The sequence below is a fragment of the Hetaerina americana genome, unplaced genomic scaffold (assembly GCF_022747635.1).
Source record: "Hetaerina americana unplaced genomic scaffold, ioHetAmer1.1.p SCAF_6, whole genome shotgun sequence".
Classification (NCBI taxonomy): domain Eukaryota; kingdom Metazoa; phylum Arthropoda; class Insecta; order Odonata; family Calopterygidae; genus Hetaerina; species Hetaerina americana.
Window position 1 is genome coordinate 43,338,003 of NW_027287205.1, and position 20,942 is coordinate 43,358,944.

Consider the following 20,942-nt stretch of genomic DNA (forward strand, 5'->3'; position numbering starts at 1 on the left):
AGTTTTCTTTCATCATCCAATAAGTAAGAGACATTTTGATTCCTTAGGCTCTTCTATTTCAATTTTATCCTTGTTCTGTCCTTCGACTGTAATTATTTCTCTGGGATTTAGCTTTTGGAATGCATCGCCCGAAAAACTTCTTCTATCCAGCCTAATGTAAGAAAGAGAGAAACAAGTAATTGTAATGAATATAATTATTACTAATGATCCTAAAATAGTGGATAGTTATGATTAAAGTCAGTAGGCAGAGGAATATTTTCTACATTAAAATATTGAGAAAGAAGTGAAAACACCCATTATACATGAAATTACACAATTTGGCTTTATTGAGTGATCTGCTTTAGGTATTGAAGCGTCAAATACAGTGCTTTTCATTACCGCATAAAGATAATTATGCTTTTGACAGAAAAACATATATCTTAATTTTTTGTTTACCAATTAAAACAAAAATTCACTTTGGCACACACTATATACCATTTCCATGTCCACTACACCTAATTCATTTTGAGCACTTAATACGGAAAGGAAATATATGAAACCAATATTTCCGACCACTTTTCAGAACAGTGAACACACTCCATTTTTGTCAGTCCGAATCAATCTCGGGGCGTAAAATAGAAATCTAGAATTGAAAAGGCAAAAAATACTCTTTTCATTGAATATCTTTTAAATTAAAAAAAAAAGGATGAAAGCGACTAATTTTGTAGACTTACAGGATGCTAAGCAGCGAAGATTTAGAATATGTGGTTTTAACTGCTTAAACTTTGAATATTTTTGTTCACCTCGAAGAAGATTGGTTTGAAAAGAGGGAGGGAGAAAAGAACTTAGTGGAAATGTCACTCAAACGAGATGAGGAAGAATTAAATGCCTCCCACCCCCCTCCCTCCACACCTCGTTGGAAGAATTAAGGGGGGAGCAAAATGGGAGAGCGGTCGGTTAGGAAATAGTTACGACATTTAAATTTAAGGATGGAAATTGTTACTCAGCCATCCGTCCCTCCTTCCCGGACAGCCACACACCACCGCGGCGATCGTCCACAACTTAGATCCGCTATACTGCATGTAATAATAAGAAACACGTCTCCACAGTTTTCAATAAAATCGCCATGGGGGCAAAGGGGGGGGTCTCATTCTTTTTACCTCCTCCAGCGATTAATGCCATGCCTCCTTTAGCTTAATACCCTGTTAGGAACCCAAGAAACATAATTTGAATTGGACGACGCATCACATTCCTTCTAAGATTTACAGTGGCGACGTGCTTTACCCTCTCCCTCCCTTTCTTCCCTCTCACCGCACGAGCCCTCATCCCACCAATGGACCTGAAGTCGTCGGCGAAAGGTGTGCAGCCCGGCACTTCCGACTCCTGGTGGTAGGGTCGTTATTTTAGTCCCTTCCTTTGCAGTCTAGGGATTGGGGGGGGGGGGGAGACGAGCGTACTCATGTACCGGTGGGGGCGGAAGAGAGGTTCAGGAAATCGAGAGTGTTCGATGGGATGGACGTCGTCTTGCGTGAGCACGATCCTAAGTCCAAACAGTCACTTTCTTAGACGATGATGGCTCTTCTTACTTCGGTCGACGATCACGACGTAAAACTGTCCTGCAGCCCTCAAAAAAAGTTTCATTTGACACATTTTGCTTTCTAAAAAAAGAAAGGAATGTTTACTCACAGACACATATCCATATAATACTCATTATTTATTTATTTCATTTTTTGGTTTAAATTCCATCCACGGAAGCACTATAAAAAAAACTACACAGAAAACGAAACAAAGGTTTCGACCACCCAATTTAAAATTCTTTGGACATATCCTTCATTATACAACACGAAATTTGGATTTAAAAATGAAGACATTAACATTGTTTTGTTTTTTTTTGCACGGCGAACATTGTATGCGTTTATGAGCAATACTTGTAAGCGTTTGAAAAGGAAGCACAAAAATTCTAGGCTTTCAAGCTGCCCAAGTTTTCTGTTCCCACTGACGCAATACAAAAGCTTGACTAAATTTGAGCTTATCTAAGTAACATTTCAGACAATTAGAATGGCATCGGTGGAAAAAAGAAGTCTTCAACATGAGACAATAGTTATAAAAATGTTGGCAAGCCTTACAAATCAAAAGGAAATGCTTGAAGAAATATCGGAAAAATGAAGTTCTAAGAAATCAATGTATAGGCCTTGTGCATAATAATATGGAGAAACTCTGCGGTGAATCAGATTCCCCTTTCGAGAAGCCACTAATGAAACCAACGACAACAACAATGGAAAATTCACCACGAGCAAAGCACTCAAAGAGACAAAAATCGGCTTCGCATGACCGTGTGGCATCTATTTGCATAGGCGATGGCCTCCTCACCAATTAGACGAGATCGTCATCATTGTTAAGAGGATTCACATCTCAAGGGAACGTAAGTATTCAGAAATGCAAATTTTAGACTGGTACGTGTCAGAAAGTCCAAGTAAACACTTTTACAATGCACCTTAATCTAAGTGACTTTTTCTCTGACAGAAACACTGCAAAAAGTAACTCGTGCTTCAGCAGTGGGGTTTACTGAAATCTCGGTACCTCCAAAGTGCACCGATGATCGTCTGTCAAGGTAACAAACTGTCTTCTTCATTCAAGACAGTTTGAAATTGACAGAAAAAATATTATCCCTCAACTTTTCATCCCTCATCGATTCATATAATCCCTTCCCCGTCTTCTATCAACACACAGTCGTACAAAAGACGTCAATTTCAAGGCTTCACTTTATTTTGAGATAGCCAGTTCAAATATAAATTCGGTCCCACCATGTTGTTGGAAACTTCCTGAGGAAATGTCGCTGAAATTTAATTCAACGACCCTTTTCATCCATTACCTACATATTGTCCGGGCACCTCCATCCACGTCGAGAAAATGATACAAACTTTGTTAAGTGCGAATACCCTTTTCTTCTCTCGGTTGAAGGAAGAGGAACACACAAATTCATTCTGCCAGGTCATCTTTTTTCTTGACCTAAAAACGCTTAAAACAAGAGCATTTCAAGGAACAATTTCTCGATCCAGAATGAGATAAATTATGTTTTCTAGTTCCATTTGTTCTAACGATAGAGATTTCCCGGATTGTAAATATAATGGATCGAGCCCCGACCTCTTTTTCTGATGCCTACCCTGAGTCCGGTAGAGCTAACAGTGAGCCGGGTGCGTAGACCAAACGCACTCAACATACAAGCATTTCCCTCTTGCCTCTTGAAGCATTTCAGCAACTGATCTCCGTGTCCGAGAGCAGATGCCTTGTGGAGGCCGTCGTCTGGACCGTGAATGCCGGCGATGCCCTCGCAGGCGACCCATTTCGGGAACTCTGGTTCATCTCTCCACCACCCACGACCTTCTCCCTCTTGGAAGTCGGGGTCCTCGTCGGGGTGACGTTAGCATACTGCGCTGGAGGTTTGATCACCGGTTCCACGTTGTCGATGATGGTCCCGTGCCTATCAAGCGCCGATGGATCAAGGGAGAGGGTGGCCCTCAGGGCGTTCTTGTGCCTTAGAGCGGGCGAGACCTTGAGGGGCGGGGGCAGGGACGATGGGTGCGGGGCGACCTCCACGCCCTCCTCCAGGCTTATGAGGCTTCCCACAGCCTGCCGGCGGTCACACTGACTGCTGCTACGGCTGTCGGCACCGCCCTCACCCCCGCTGCAGCTAATGTCGCTGGTCCTTGTCGGGGTGTCCGAGGCCGGGGACGGGGTGACCCCACACTTGTGCGTCACGGAGTTGACGGACGAGTTGAGCTCCCTGGGCAGGCGCCTAGGAGACTCCCCCGGAGAGTTGTCGTCCAGGAGGGGCTGGGTTGAACGCGACTCGGGGAGCCCAGGGGAGGAGTTGGGTTCGTGCTGTCGGTGGCTGCGGTGGTGGTGATGGCGATGATGATGATGGTGGTGATTGTTGTTGTTGCTGTTGTTGTGGCGCGCGGAGATCGCTGCCTCTGGAGGCGGCACCATCCCTGGGTCCACGAAGCTGGTCTCGCCCCATGAGGAGGGTGTCGTGGGCCTTGGGGACGGGACGAGGTAGTCGTCGTTCAAGGGAGGAGGGGGAGTTGGCGGAGGGGGTAGAAGGTCGTCCTCGGAGGTGGCGGGGGGTGGATGTGGAGGGTTCTCCGGCCGTTGGACCCGCAGGAGAGTAGAGGAATCAAGGGCAGAGGGTCGCATGATGGTGGCATCCCGCTCTGCGGAAGGAGGCCTGGTGAAGACTGGGAGGGGCGCGCTCATCACGTCAGGATCCTGATAAAAAGAAAAATAGACTCATTAGAAATAGGCGATCATTCGAATAGGAAGATTTCAGCGGTATTAATATGCGACCTTTAGTTTAAAAGGCCTGAACATTCAGCCGAAAAGAGCTTCGTGACTAATTTCATCTTCTTTCTGCAATTGAATGCCGAAGAGCGCTTCGTCATTTTCCTGCTGTTGACTAATGAGCTATGAGCTTTAAATGAGAGAGAAACTCAATTTATGTAGTCGTAAAATTTATTTGCAACAATTCTGGCGGACAAAAATACAGAAATTTGAGCACGTAGGCGTCACTCCATAACGTCAAGCTGCAGGAGTGTAACGTATGCAGAAGTATGCAGTGTACTGTTTGGACTACTGGGCAGCCAAAGGGCTATGAAAGAAATTTATGTCATAGATCTCATAATTTAGGTTAATGATGTTTCAGGGAAACATTTTCATTTTCGTGTTTCAAATAAAAGTATTAAATTATAATTATAATATATAAAACAACTAAGATGCTAAATGTGTCAACTTCTATATTAAGCATATGATTTTCTACACATTTACTCTTATGCAGTTTGTGTTTTCAGGGGAAAACTACTAGGACTGATAAACAATTATTGATATTTAGCTCTTTTCTTAGTTGTAGGCATAGTGTTTGTCCTCTTGCGTTATAAATTGCTTCCGTTTGGTTGGGCAGTAATATTTTTACAAGAGTGATGTAGCGGTGCAGTGAGATCAGGTCATAACGAACGACCTAATTCCTTCAGAGCTGCAGACGGGTTTTTCAAAGCATGAAAACTCACCTTCCAGTAGTGCCTATTCCATCGAAAATTTCTACACAAAAATCTATGAATGATTTGGATAGTGTGTAATCACGAAGAAAAATCAGTCATTTGGCTTTTTACAAATAATATAAACTCTGGCAGAGGATTAACGGGCATCTACGGGTAAAATATTAAACTGGGAAATTAAAGGTCAGAATAAGTGGAAGAATTTTAAAAATGGGACGTTGGATCTATGGCACTGGAAGAAGCAAGGAAGACACATTGTTCCATTTGACAAAATATCCTAGGGAAAGGTGCATGGAGATTTGAAAAAAAATATCCGATTTTTTGTATTTATTTCAGGATTTAATCCTTTTTGGGCATAGTAACGTATGCTAAACTCGCGTCTCTACCCTCTTCCTCTGATTTAAACTAAAAATCAATTGCATGTAGCGATGGTACGCCTTATCTTAGCCTGTACTGCAATGGCCATGGTTGCCGATCATGCCTAAAAAAAATTAAGTCCACTTAGAATGAGATCCTCACGAGACTTGCAGGAGCCCTTTGGTTCATCAAGAACTCAGACATAAGGATCTACCACAAGTTAATGCCTATAGATATCTCCTGAAACTGTGAGAGTTCAAACTCTCCCTCATATTTACAAGGAAAGCACTCTTAGAAATTTCATTTAACTATGATGAAAATATAACTACCACGAACCGTCTACATTACGCTCTCTTTTGCTAATTAACATATCAATTATCCTTTGAAAACCCCCAATAAGCTCTTAAAATTCACAATTTATTTCTACCGTCGACCAAAGTTTGTGCCACGCGGAAGTTTCATAGGTCCTCCACTATTCTTGTTGCACATTTACGATCTAAGTTTCGACGTTGACAGCCAACTCAGACTATTTGAGAACGATAATGATTTATAGGGATGGATTTAAATTAAATATCAGAATATTTTCAAAAGAGAGTACCCTGAAATTTTGGAATTAAAGAAAAGATAACAAAGAAATAAATTATACAGCAGTTGGGACAGCACATGTCGTCATATCCAGGACAGTTCAAATACCTGGGTGCTACGAGACTGACATGAAACCATTCATGGGGTTCACAAATCAGAAGAATATGCATGTCAGCCTTAAATAACTTAGGTTATACATGTTATTATTTGGGTTTTCGGCAAAAGTAATAAAAAGATGTTACTCCGCTTTATTATGCCGCATTTGGAATACGTGGCTAGTATTTGGAATCCATTGGAGTAAAAGTTAATTAAGGAACTGGAAACGATTGAGAGAAAATCGCAATGCGTGTTATAAATTGCTACGAAAAGAGAGTAAGCGTGATGGCTACGTTGGGGGAATTAGTTTGGGAGCCACTTGATTCGCGAAGATAGCAGGCAAGACCTAGACTTAAAGGACACCATACATATTCAAATACATGCGTGAACTAATATTTGGGCATATAGACCTGATGCCTTACAAACGCTTGCCATAAGCCCTCGCGCGCGCTAGTGTGGTAATGTATAAAGATGAAAGGTGTGGATATAGATGAACGTCATAAGAATCCGGCTTTTAGCTGTCATCGGCTGTAAGCAGGGATAAAAGAGAACAGGGCTGGGCTCTTCCTCCCTTTCGATGTAACAATTCGGTACACATATTTTAGTTTAACTCCAGGAGTGTGGTGTAACATCCAAAATTTTGGCACCACTTCTCGCCACGAAAGCAGAGAAAAGAATGATATATGTGGCACCAGAAATTTTAGCAATGAATTGTAGATTGAGTAGAGAGATAAGACAAGCTCACGCAGATTCGTCGCCATTTTTCTTATTATTTCGTTTGTAGGTTATCCCTCGCTCTATGAAATCAATGCCGGGTGCTTCCGTTCAGACATAAAACAACGACGCGCCCAAGTCATGAGAGGCCTTAGGAGGGACGTACGCCGGCTACTGAGGAAAATAATATGCCTGCAAGTGGAAGTTGCTGGAATCGAGTCTGATGAGGTGTGTAGAAAAAATCAATACGGAGGAGAATCCTTTGAGGTGCCCTTTGAAAACTGAGGGTGCACGCTGATAACAGCATTCTTCCACGCTCCACGTGAACTTCGACGACCGTGGCTGGCTCTGAGATTACACGATACCAGGGAGTTGGGCGTTGATCAAAATATTATTTCATCTCAGATATTGGGTCTGACCAGAAGGATTTAATTATTTAGATATTTTTGAGACTTTACAGTCTTCTTCTACGTCGGACACGTAAGGGCGTGTAGGGCGACATGCGAGGACACCAGCTATTGATGCATACATATTAATGTAAACATGAATATAAATACATAGATATTTCATATTCATAAACATATGTACACTTGTATACACGTAAGCCTATTTTCTTCATTCAATAATGATTGTGCTTGAGGAATGTTTTTAATATTGCATTTAAAATTCAGATAGAAGGAGTGGTGGCGTCTGATTTCTAATGAATATGGTGTGAGGGAAGGAGTGTCTGAATCTCTCAGTATTGGTTTGTCTCTCTCTTATTTTATTTTGGTGATAGTTCAACCAACCAATTAAATGCGGTGCATACCCCGATTCGAAAACTGACACTTGGTAATAAGAAGCTGAATTAGACATTTTGTTTCTAGGAAGAAATCAAAAATTAAATATTTCTGAGTAAAAATTTGAGTTTTTATTTTTTTATGTACATTTAATCATTTACCTAATTTTTCTATTAAATTCAAGCATTGGTACGAATATATATCTATGACTATACGCATGAATTTCTATATCGTCATTGGTGTCACCGCGGTGAGAGTAAAATGTCGCTCTCTGCTAATTCTATTAATCAAATGATCATCACTTTGGCCTTATTTACCACGCTGGGAAGTTCATTTTAGATCATAGAAGGATGAATAATGTTTCTCTTACATCATGCTCTTTTGTCTCTCACTTATTACATGTTACCATAATATAAAAATACGAGCAGTGGTCAAAGAAAAAACCCGATGGAGATACGGGGGTTTCCAGAAAGTAACCTCTACTTTCCATTATCGTGAGAATTAATGAAGGGAGCCGAATGGTCACTTTAATGACGTACACAGCAGGTCAGTACAATTTGATCTGCAGTGGTTGGAAGGCCGCACTACTTGTCGTTTGTTTACAACAGCGAGTCAAAATGAACAATACAATTGAAATTCTCACCTAATGCGAAGTTCGTTTAGTGTTAAGGTTTTTACTGATCAAAAAACTTCAAAGCTCCTGATATTAATCGGGAAATTTGTGCTCAGTACTGACCAAATGTGATGAGTGACAAGAGTTGTGCCGTCGTTCGTTAAGGGGGGAACATAAATATCCAAGACGATGCCAGAAATGGCGGCCCGTCTGTGCGGAACAATGAACTGGACCTGGAATTTGATAAAAAAAGTTCGTGAAAATCGACGTTTTAAGGTATTCAAAATTTTTAGAAAGGTTTCCACGTATTTCTACGATTCTGTTTAAAATGTAGGCTACTAGATGTTTTGGGCTCGTCTCAAGATGCCTTCATCGGTTGGCTGCGGTCATCTCAGGTGGCAGAATTTTATGCTGAAGGACTTTGAAATCTAGTGCAGAGATATGAAAAATGTTAAAATCTGTTTGGCGAATAATTATAAAAGTAGTTGAGATATGTAGTTTGAGATGAAAATAATAAATTCCAGGGCATTGTTATGGCATAACGGAGGTTACTTTTTGGACAACCCTGGGATTGAAATAGTAAAGCAATCCTGAGGATAAACCTCAGCATTGTAAGTAAAAAGTTACCGAAGGCAAAGTGGAGAGTAGTATTCAAAATGTGAGGCCCTTGATGGAAAGCATGGGTTATTTGATGAATTTCTTGAAAGCAAATAAATATCAGCTTGCGCATTTTATCAGTTGAAATGTCAATTGGAGAGATCCCTCAAATTATTATGGAATGTGGATGAGAGAAGAAAACGATTTTATTCCAGTTGCTCGGAAGCCAAAATTCAGAGTTCAGGATTGAATCTGTGACCATGAATTATGTGAAGCATCAGATGATATGGTTGGTTGAAAAACGTAACTTCAATGCCAAGAGTGAAGCTTAAAGTTAAGCGTGAAATATCCGAACGTCTAAATGAATAAAGATTGAAAAAATTAAAATAGTACCTAATGAATTGTCCATCGAAATAGAACCAAATTCAATCATATCCTTGACAAAATGAGCAATTATTGATTCAAGAGAAGTGAGACTCATAAAACGTTCGTGGAAGCTCTAGATGCACAAGGTGAGAACAATAAAAGCTCATCATTCCACTCTGATTTTTATATCGTGGCCTAGGCTAGTCACGGCTAGCAATATTAAACAATACATGTTTTGTTTAGACGCAGGATCTGGGTGTCTTTTGACACCGGATAATGTTTGACAGGCTAGGGCAGGAGGGAATGCGGAGAGGTGCTAAGATTATTGATACATATGCTATTTAGTATAAAAATGACCTTCGGAAACTAAGAGTAAGGAAGCAACTATACGTAAGAGTAAGCAGGGGAAATAAATAAACATTTCCGCAAACTGAAACGTGCGATCCGAGATAGAATAGCCGTCTACATTTTCTTCCCCAGCTGCCAGCATAAGATAGTAGTATTTTTAGCCAGTAGTATTTAGTAGTAGTTTAAGCCAGTAGTATTTTTAAAAAACAGCTAACCCGTGCAATCTGTTATCATCCATACGCGAGTATAGGCTGACAAATGTTTTTATACAGGAGAAAAAACTTCAGAGGTAATTTTTGTAAAGTTTAAAAAGTTTAACTGGGTTGTGGAGTAGAATCTTATTAAAAAAAGTTTGAAATGAAACTGGGTCACCCCCGACCGCTACCTGCAGGGTTGGGTTTACAAAACTTGCCTACTGCGTGCGCTATCGCAAGCAAACTAGTCAGAGATAAGGATCTTATTAACAGACAAAATAACTGTTCGCCTCCATTCAATCAAGCGTTTTTTTTCCTGGCGGGAGAATGGGGAACATTAGATATTATTACTGGCCGATAGAATAATGAGGGGGAATTTTTTTTTCAGCCTTCACCTTTCCGGGCTTTGCTTCCATGAATTATCGATTGAAGCACCCTCTCGGCTTCCATACATAATATAGCATACTATTTATAAACTCATCAATAGATATTCTAAGCAATACTGTCTATTTTAGAGGGGAACTTAGCGATAGTCACGAAGTTGATAACAATTTAGACAGGGACGAGGCGCTAGGGTACGTATGGCGAGGGTAACGGGAAAGGAGGGGGTTGATATGACCGGTGACCTACTGCCGGGATACAAACAAACACAGCGGTACCTCTCCTCTCTCGGTTTTCCTTCTCTCCCCGCCATTTCCACCTCCCCTACATCCCCACGTGGTAGGTTCCCAGAATCCTTTGCCTCATCCATTCTCATTCCCGGGGATATACTGAAAGCGCCCCTCCTGCAAGAATGAAAGAACTTTCAACTGCTCTGGGAGGTGTACACCCCTCACCCCCAACCTCTCCCCACCTCCCTCGACGCCATCCCCGAAAAGAGAAAGGGGTAGGGGATGGAGAGGGTGGGTGGAAGAGGTGGAGTGGGAGGACGGAGTGGGAGGAGGAGGAGGCAGGGCACGGCAGGGTTTCGACAATCGGACACGGCCGCCAACTTTCACGAGTTGAAAAGCTAGGGTGGGAATGAGGAATTTCTCTCTTCGTGGTGGCCTTGCACGGAGATGTTCCTCGTCCGGCTGCCGAGAGGTTACCGACCTCGTCCCTCGAAAACATCCTTACTTCACGGATGTGGGTGAATGAAAGTTGGAACTGCGGAGTCTGCTCTGGGGTCAAATCCAGGGGTGGTCAAACCCACTCGTTGACAGTAATCAAGCGAAAGGTTTGAACAGCAATCGAGTTGTCATGATGTTATCCATAAGGTCATCACGTTGTAGTAAATATCACCATGACTTTGCGCGTAGAAATAAGGCAATCATTCATTAAATCAAAATTGTATGGTATATGTTGGATCATATCTCAAAGAGCGTGCTAATATGCGTGAACGCAAACTTGATAAATTTTAAATCCTGGAGAATTTTCAAAATCGGTGGGTGCTCTTATAATTATAATTCTCCTTCATGTTTCGATCAAATTTGTTCCTGTAAGTTAAAAATTATTAAGAGTTGAGGAATATTCATAAATATTATTTTTTGGCATACTAGCGTGAATGCCGCGTTCCCCTGAGTGTAATGTTCCATGCATACCGAAGAATGAAATGGGACGAAGAAAAGGCTTTGTAGCAACGACTCCTAAGTTCAGATTATAGAAATACACTTGCGGAAATTACATTAATACCCGAAATCAAATTTAAATTAGCTGACCCTCAGGACGAAAATCCATTTACTGATGAAGTCAGTATGTTTATGTCTGACGCCATATCTACCATTTCCACTAGGCATTTAATGCCATTGATGGTGAATGGTTGGGTGAGTTAACATTGCGGTTAAAATGTAATGAAAGGAAAATTCTCCTCTCTTCCTCCATTATTTAAGTTAAAACTTATCAAGATACACATGAAGCTATTAAAGGAGCGTTGAATGATTAATGAAACGCCCGTTACCATTTTAAGTTCCATTTTGTTCTAGTAAAAACTAAACTGAATCTGAAACCAGAATGAAATTTCTATTTACATCATCATTTAGTATTTCACCGTCAGCCAGGCTTATCGTACTTTCAGATAAATATTTCGTCTATTATTACACTGAAACCGAAATTCTAAGCGTGCCCAATGATCTATTACGATGGTGCTGACGTCGCTTCGGCGGGAATGTTGGTAAGAGCGAGCTGGATATGGAGGTCAAAAGGGCTCCTTCCGGAGTGTGGGGGACGGGAGAGGGGAATCGGTGGAAGGAGAGGGAGGCCTCGTTTTGCTCTGACTGCGACGCAGAGAACGGAAGGTGTATGGCAGAGGGGATTCTGTGGAGGGGAGGGGGATACCCAGGGAGAACTGCGGAGAGTTCCTCCTAGTCCTCCAGCTCCATCCCATCCCCTCTGTCAGCATGACGAGCTCCTTTACGAGAGGGGTGTTGGGGAGGGATGGGGGTGTGCCCTGAGATGGTTCGGAGGGATGATGCTGAGGGGGGGTGGGATCTCTTTTTTATGCGGAGAGAGGACTTAAAGAGAGGAGGGGGGATGGAGGAGCAGGGAGGGATATGATGTTAACGCTGTGTGTGCAGGGACTGCGAGGCGCGCGGGGGAGAGAAGGGAGGGTTCCCGTTGATAAAGGAGGGTTGTGGCCGAGGGAAAAGTGTGGGGTGTTTGGGACCCCGGTTGATGACGTCAACGTGCGTTGGTGTGGGCCACCAATGACGTCACTGGGGTGGCCTCGAGGCGCGTGCTTGGCCTACATTTGGGGCAACGCCACGTGGCACCCGAAGGTTGGTGGTGTGGGGGAGGTGTCCAGGGTAGGCTTGTGATCCTCTCCTCACCCCGCCTCCCTCCCTTCCGCCAGAGTCGAAAGGGAAACGCAGGCGGAGCAGCCCCTGCCACGGGGGATGAAGGGTGTTCCGACACTCATCGAAAACCCTGGGCCTCCTCGTCCAGGGCTCATCGGATCGATTCATGACAATGATACAGATGTCAAAATAATAATAAATTGGTGATTGATATTGCACATAAAAAAGAATTTTATAGAAGCGGTAATATATCCGTGATAATATCTACGGGAGAAATTAGCTTTGATAGGTGTGAAATAGAGGAGAACAGCTAGAAGTCCAAAGATGTGTGAAATTCACACATCAGCTTGGGGAGGGGGGTTCCTTTCCCTGTGCCACCTGAGGTCACCTAGGAAGTTCTGGTTGCAGACCAATCATAAGATTAGGTTTAACAAGGGATTGTCCATAATTACCTATATTAAAACCCTGAAACTCCCGAATGCTCCACTCTCTTGCGCGCTATACCACGTCTCCCATGGTAGGCTACTAGATTGTATTATAAATGAATGTATTCCAAATAGATGCATCCAAAACGGCTTATTTGGTATACTATCAAGATATATAATATTATATGTTCGAACGGACGATCTATTTACGGAATTTTCTGTTCATCCCTTTATGTAATATATTTAAAAATCTATAATAGATGTCTGTGCGGAAAATCAAATTTTCAAAGAACAGAAGCTTACGCAGTGTGATCTGGTCTACTCTGCAATTTAAAGATAACTCTGGCGTAGCTGGTATCTAACTCATTAAAATTTACAACACGCATGGCAAGTATTAAACGTGAGATAAATATCTAACGTCTTGCTTCAGTTGGGTTTTGAGATAGGTTCTAATGAAAAATGTCTAAATAGTTGCTAATAGAATTACTGAATTCGCTTTATGAACAGATTTCGTGTATACGACAGACGTGTGGAAAGTTTCATATCAATAACTTTCGGGATATAAATGCCAAAACTTGATAATTTTTTTAGGTTATCATGAAAAAAATATCGGATGAGATAGTTGATCAATATTACCCTGCCATTCTATGCGTCCGGATCTGGAGAGGCAGGGAGGAGGTGGTAGAGAAGATGGTGGGGGTGGTGCCAATCCAACCCTGTAACCCTGTTAGGGGTTGCAGTGTTTAATTTTGAAGGGGTGATTTTATTTTTTTTGCAAAGATTGCTTAGAAGGAATTGTGAAGCAGCGGCCGACGAGGCCCGGTGGGACGAATTTCTCGAGACGCGAAACTGAAAATTTCATTCATTCATGAGGAAGCTCCATTCATTCACTCTTCCGCCAATATGCGATAAGTCTCGCACGGATTATACGTCCTGCGTTGTCTTCTGGCGCATGAAAATGCTTTTTTCGCAATCATTCCGTGCATCTATTAACTTGGTCATTCATGAAGGTTGAAAATTCCCGAATTTCATCTAGCTCGATACTTTTGATCACCTAAAAGCTACCTAATAGACGAAAGCAGAGAGTATTTTACTTTTATAGTCTACATACCGCCATCTACTTGCTTGTCACTACATGCTTGTGGACATTCACTAGGCTTGTATTCACTCACATATCTGTATAGGGAAGGATGACCGTAGCTCTATTTCTCCCTGAGAAGTCCCATTATTTGACACTTTACTTTCCTAAAACCAAATTTTCAAAAGTGTTTGTATTTAAAATGCCACATTCACTCAATTGTAATCTGTTATATGCAAAGAGTGCTCCTGACCTTAAGATTTATAACAATTTTCCAAATAAATAAATGTTTTCCTGGCTTGATGGCGAGATTCAAGATTTATTTTAACATGCCTCAAGTTGAACCTGTATGTAATATTTTAACTAGCATTGATACCCATCACCCATATTACCTGATACATTTTTTTGCTTTATTTTGACTGTGTTCTTATACTCTAGCCGTCTAAATATAAATAGCTCTATATACTCTAGCCATCCTGCTCCCACCGTCATGGCTGCATCTCAATTTTAGCTCCTGTACTGATTTTTTTAGAAAGTATATATAGAGGACTTAGTTTAGACAAAATACTTGAATTATCAAATTAGCCCCTGACGACATGCATACGAAGATTCTGCGGTTTTTACTTAGTAGTTTATTTTAGCGGCACGCATGATTATGGAATTGAATTCGATCGCTTTCCATTGGGCGACATCTCACGTCCTGTGAATTCTTATTCCCCCCTCTCATCAAATTTTGCAAAACAACTCCCGCATCCTATTGGGCGATACGAGTATAAGTATGGACCATTACTTAGTCATCATCTTATCTACGTACAGTTTGATTCCTCACTATTAATGGCCGATGATATCGATTTTAATAAGAAGTCTTTCATTCACAGGAGTTAAATCTTTTATAATCCACTTAGAAGGATGGCTCCTATACGCCCCTTAACCATTACTCTATAGGTTCATTACCTAAGACACGACCGAGTTAGATTCCCAATATTCAGCCTCCACTATTCTAGGCGCCATTTTAGTGAATTATATAATTTCCCCCAAATATCAATCGCATTGTACCAGTCAAAACAAGAGCTACTAATTGTTTTACAAATTTTCTGAGCTGGTTTAAAATCTGCGATGATTCTGACGATATTGATCAGTGTTTGGATACTCGCTTTTCAATAAACGTCGGTCAGATGTTCGACTCGATGAACATCGATCAGTTATGATAAAACTCCTGAGTGCATGTGGGGGTTTTACATCGACGGTGTAACAATCAAATCTAGGTCGATCGCCATCAATGTTTTTTCTACGCTATCGATCATCGATGGCCATCCCTAGTCAGCACGCTGGAAGGTTGGTGGACGGAGGGGTCAGGAAGAACTAGTGAAGGGGAGATAAGGGAGGAATGGAGGGAGGTCGAAATGGTCGGGCGCCAAAGTGAACGAGGAACCCGGATACGACGGACCTCCCTCCCATTCAATCGATGTGGGCTACACGTTCACACACAAACACGACTTGGGGGGTCCACGCGTCCGCTAACGTACCCAACCAACTCACTCCCTTTCACTTATTCCGTGTTGTTCACGCCTCCCTTCCTCTCCCCCTATATGTGTGCCCATGTCCTATGCTCGTAGCGACGGAAAATTAACCCGGTCCCGTACGTATCAGTGCACTGCCACCAGTATTATAAGCTGGATGCATAGGAATGTAGAAGGAGTTAATATTTTCCCCTTGCACCATTGGAACTTACGGAAAGGTTAATCTGCATCCCTCGCGTTGGGATGGTGAAATGTATATACATGTATTGTTTAATCAATTTAAATTTCAACATAATATTTAATACTAGTTGACATTTATCATTGGTGTCTTTCCGATAAATAGATATGTGCCATAGTACGAAGGCTTTCTGGGAGAAAAGACAGGAACTTGACTATGATACAGATAATTAGGATGCCACTATCACCCCTATGAGTTCTCTATTTTCAAGCCATTCAAACCCGCTTGAAAATCTATTATACGTCATTTAAGGCATACTTTCTTTGAAAATTAAGAAAAAATGCTTAATTTTAATTGCCTTGAAACGGTCATGATATTCAAGATTAAAGAGCATAACGAATACAGGCTATTGATATTTATTCTCCCATGGTGAGGAATGCGCTAGTAAAATGGGAGGACAATCGCAATGCCGAAGACTTTGGGTGAATTAATCACATAAGATTAAGGTATAGTGTCTGAGGAGGTCCAATAGATAGCTACCTAAGAAACTGCAGCAATCGTAATGAGCGAGAGGGAGAGTGCAATCATAAGCTCGCACTGATCAAATTTACCTTTTTGCTATTCATCAGAGACAACATTCCATGCCTGAGTTATTAGTAAATACAAAGGAGATTTTTGCACCTCTCCTCCCAAGGAGACCAAAGAGGAGATGTCTAGTTAGTGCAGAGCGAATTTCGTGGGCGCAGGGTGGGATGCATGAATATTGTCTCCGGGGCGATCGAGAGTAAAAATATAGCGCATTGAGGCACGAGGCACGGGGGCACTAAGATGTCACCCCGGGAAAGGGGGAGGTGGAAAGAATGGTAAAAAAAGGAAGGATCCGGACGCCGCCATGAATGGATGTATGAATGAATGTTACCTTGAATGGGATTCCTTGCGCAAAACGAACTGATTTTCTGGGTCAAGCGAGCGTGCCAACTTCGCGGCAGCGTTCACTCCAGCCGGGGAGGCTAAACGCGAGGGAGAGGGGGCGGAGTCGACCCGGACCAAACTGAAAGTGTGCCAGTCGTGTGAGAGAGAAGCAGAGGGGGTAAGAGTAAGTGTGTGTGTGCCTGTTTGAAACGGGCGGGAGGGATCGATACAAATACATACAGAAATTAAACCTCCCCAACCCCACGCCACACCAAGGCGTGCGGCACGGGTCGAAAGTTGAAGGATGTTTGCTGAGGTAAATGACAGAGGGTGAGACGGAAGAGGTGGAAGTGTAGGGACTGGGGAGGGGGTGTGGAGAAGAAGCTCAAAATTAATGAATAAACGTGTTTATAAAATTTCAAGGTTTCATCATTCATTACTGGAGATTTCATGCGCTCTGTTCCAATCGCGGGCGGTGACCGGGGGAACGAATAAATTCTTAAAATCTAGTCGCTCCGTTATACGTAAAGCCGAGGAATCTCGAATTTTAAGGTATTAATTATGTTTATAGATGAAACATAAACAGTAATATTCATGCTACCTTATAAACTGAGAGAGGGGGTTTTTAGACGTAATCACATCAGTATGTGATTTAAACAATACCAACAAAAATTTTTTTTGTGAATTATTACTGCCAATTTCTTTTCTTATATATTTTCCAAAATAAACCCACCATCCTTATTCTCATCAATTGCTAGATGCAACTACATAATCAATTGTTTATTAGAGCATAGATCTGGTTCGTGATAAGAAAAATTACATGCAATAAAGTTTACAGAAATAATAAACCCATAAGTTTCCAATAACTTAAAATCCTCTCGAATGAACAGATATTAGGAAGCCTACATAATATTGTAAGGGTTAATAAATTTGATGAAATAGATAAATACGAAAGGTGCTCCTTAAGTAAGCTGCATCATATACCTTAATTCATTTATTTAATGCGCCAATCAATTTCAAAAATATTTTTAAGTATCGCAATATCATAACCATAAGTTCTTTAATTATTTCCATTAATTTTTAATTTGATTTAATTGATAAGGTGATTTTTCTAATATAATTACCAATGCACTAAATTGAGGTGTATATACCAAAGGTTTTGAATTAGTGAGGAGATATTAAGTGAGGTTGATTACACCTAGAGCGTTGGAACAAAACCTAAAGCACTGTGTACTTACCTAAACCGCAAATATTCAAGAGGTATTCCTTAGATAATGGAAAAACCACCAAAAAACCATTAAAATTCCTTTTCTTAATTTAAAAAACACGAAAAAGAGTATTTCTTCAGTTACGTGAAGAAATTACTTTTAAAAATTACGATTCTGAGTGTATTTTTAATGGAAAACCTAAATCATTCCCAAGCCTTAACTTGACTGTCTTCTGAAAAAATACAATAGAGTTTTAAAAGGTAACACTTAATGGCCCCCCCCAACAATTTAGGGGTGTTAATAATAGCACTCTGTCAGTCTAAAAACTTGAATGAATACGAAAACTTAAAATTTCGCACATAGGTAATATAGCAACAATGGTATATGGCCGATGGTATTCCGTATTCTTTTGTTTTTCTCAATCCATATGAAAAGCCACCAATTCCCATAATAAACCTTAACGTGCACACCCTATAATAAAAACACTACCGCACCACTGATTCCATTGCAGTAATTCTATTCTAATCCTTCTTTTTGGATAAACCGACTAGAGGAGTGAGCGAGATTTCTAAGGGAAAGCCGTCCACTATCCTCGTTTTCTGCACCGGGGAGAGAGAGAGAGAGAGAGAGAGAGAGAGAGAGAGAGAGAGAAAGAGAGAGACTTCGCAAAGGTTGGCCGAGGCTTCCAGGCAATAGGGGTGGATGGGAGGAGAGAGAGAGCGTTGGTTGTTGAATGAAGGCGACGGAGCCCGTGTTTGAGGGAGATGGGGGGTCGGTAGGGTACGGGGGGAAGGTTTAGCGAGGAACCTGGGAGGGGGAGGACGGAAGGGAGCGGGGAGGGGTGGAGCACGAGGGAAGCGAAAGAGGGGGACGTTCGGGGGTGGACGGAGAAGAGAGAAGGGGGGTGGAGGAGGGTTGAGAATGAGAGCAACCCCTCCGGGTCTATATCGGCAGGGACTGTAAAAGGGGGATGGGGTTTGAACTTTCCGGGGGTTGCGGCACCGTGAGGGTGGGAGGGGGTTGGAGGTGAGGGGAGAGGGGTCGTGGTGGTCCTGGGGATTTACCCGGTGACTCTGCAGCCTGGTTCCACCCCCGCCCCGCGGTGGTGCGGAGCGGGAGGTGGTATGGGACCCCTTCGCACACGGGAGTGGAGACTACCATACCGCCGCGGGCGGCGCTTCACGGATCCATGGGTCGTGAGAGTCCACGCAATATAAACCGTCTCACACGATACCGTCCGCATGGGCCGCATTTCTCGCGGCGACGACGCGCAGATGACCGATAGGCGTGAAGAAACTTAAAATAACTGCCAAAATAACATCTCACGTCAGATAACCAAATGCAATTTGTTATGTTTCCTTTCGGTTTCATATTATTTTACATATAATACCGGTTCCAATGAGCCCTGGAAGGTTCATTGCTTCTGTTACTATAAATCTGTCAGCTATTATTAAAATCATGAGGAAATAAAATATCATTACACCAAGAGCGATGTCCCTTTGGTTTCTGTAATAAAATGGGAGTAATTTTTCACATTAATACTTTCCCCCCAAATATTCAAGGTGCCTCATTATTATCAAATTCATTTGATCGATCATTATAAGGTTATTACCCGAATTCATTTTTTTCGGAATAATAAATAAATCGAATTGATTACGCATAAGCTACGATCATATTTAATATTGGAGGTGCGCTTATAATATCTAATAAATATATGAAACTGCTCGTCTAATTACCTATTGTAAGGTAGGTATTGTAAATACCTACCTTACAAAACCCCGTTGGAAGCAGTCCTGAATGTTTGATTGCATCTCACCAAGAGTTTTATTTAGTATAACCTGCCCTTCATTCACATTTAAATTCTCCAGAAGCATCAATGAAATTTTTCTTCCAATAAGCGCCAACATTGGATAAGTTATTCCGCATTATGCGTAGGGGTAATGCAATATCTTCCCCATTTTCTCGGTACTCAAAGTGTCACGTGGAGGGACACTTGAAAGTTCACCGAATCCAACTCTAATGTGAGATTAATCGGGGTTGAGCTATAGCTCTGTTGAGTGTTTGCTTTAATAGGAACCCCTTATGAAAAAGAATAAACTCGGAAGACGCATCCCACGCATACAGAGATCCCATGTTGAATTTGCAGTTTCTTCTGAGTATCAATTTCGTTGAAAAATTAATATCATATTGCTGCAATATTGATCCGACCCACACTCTAGCAGCTGCAGAGCAAGACATAAAGTGAAGGGGGAATAGAGGGTACGTGAGGGAAAGAGGTATTTGGGTTGTCCACTTCGCCCTTCGCCTAATAATCCTAAGACTTGGATACCAGTCGAAATCAAAATCCTTGTTCACTTCTCGTAACAACGTCAATGCTACAATTGACATGATGATCCTTAATGCACTTTCCGTGATCCAATAATATTGCGCTGAAAGCTCTGCGTCGGGTAATTTCATCCAAATAAAAAATCCCTCAATTTCTAAAAGGCTTCCATCTTCTTAAACGACAGGCTTCCATTTCAAAATGGTCTAATTAAAATTGAGATGACCTTGTAACCTAGCCAATAGGAATCGCGATACTTGGAAGTGAGAATTTATATTTATGATATTTTTTCTTGAAATTATAATCATTCAATACTTAGTAAAATATCAATATGCTGAAAATATAAACAAGGTCACTTGTAAATTAGTTCAAATGGGCGTACTTAAAATTATTCATTCAAATAGTAATTGAATATTATTAATATCAATCAAATTATCGTGAAAGAAAGACACTAATCCAGCCATATCAATCGATGATATTAATCTATATAAACAGTAATAAGAAATTGATAATAACATTTTTGGGGAGTGTAGATATTACTTTGGAATGGCTTTTACTGAGTCCTGAATTTGACGCGCTTTCTCATTATACAGCGGAGGTAAACTGTATAGCGGCGTTCTTTGGATATTACAATGCTTATTGTTAAACAAGGGCGTGTTAGCCCAGTACGTAGAGCGTTGGCTACTGGTTTGAGTGTCAGGGTTTGATTTCGGTTGATATCTTGGAGCTCCCTCGACTTCACTCAAACTGTTACTTTTTGGGTACCATACTCTTCTGGGAAACCGCAGGCGACAGAGGAAAATCAACTGGCCCCCTGCCATGATGTCCGCGCTCCATATGCCGTATAG

General features: G+C 41.6%; 1 protein-coding gene across 1 annotated transcript in view; it reads right to left on the bottom strand.

The window, feature by feature from the left end:
* Positions 1-2,679: 2,679 nt before the first annotated feature.
* Positions 2,680-20,942, bottom strand: part of LOC139695158 (ALK tyrosine kinase receptor-like) — a 118,940-nt gene continuing 100,677 nt past the window's right edge. Inside the window, exon 9 of the mRNA XM_071593812.1 lies at positions 2,680-4,248. Coding sequence (XP_071449913.1) covers positions 3,232-4,248 — 1,017 coding nt within the window. The 3' untranslated portion in view covers positions 2,680-3,231. The remainder of the gene's footprint in view (positions 4,249-20,942) is intronic.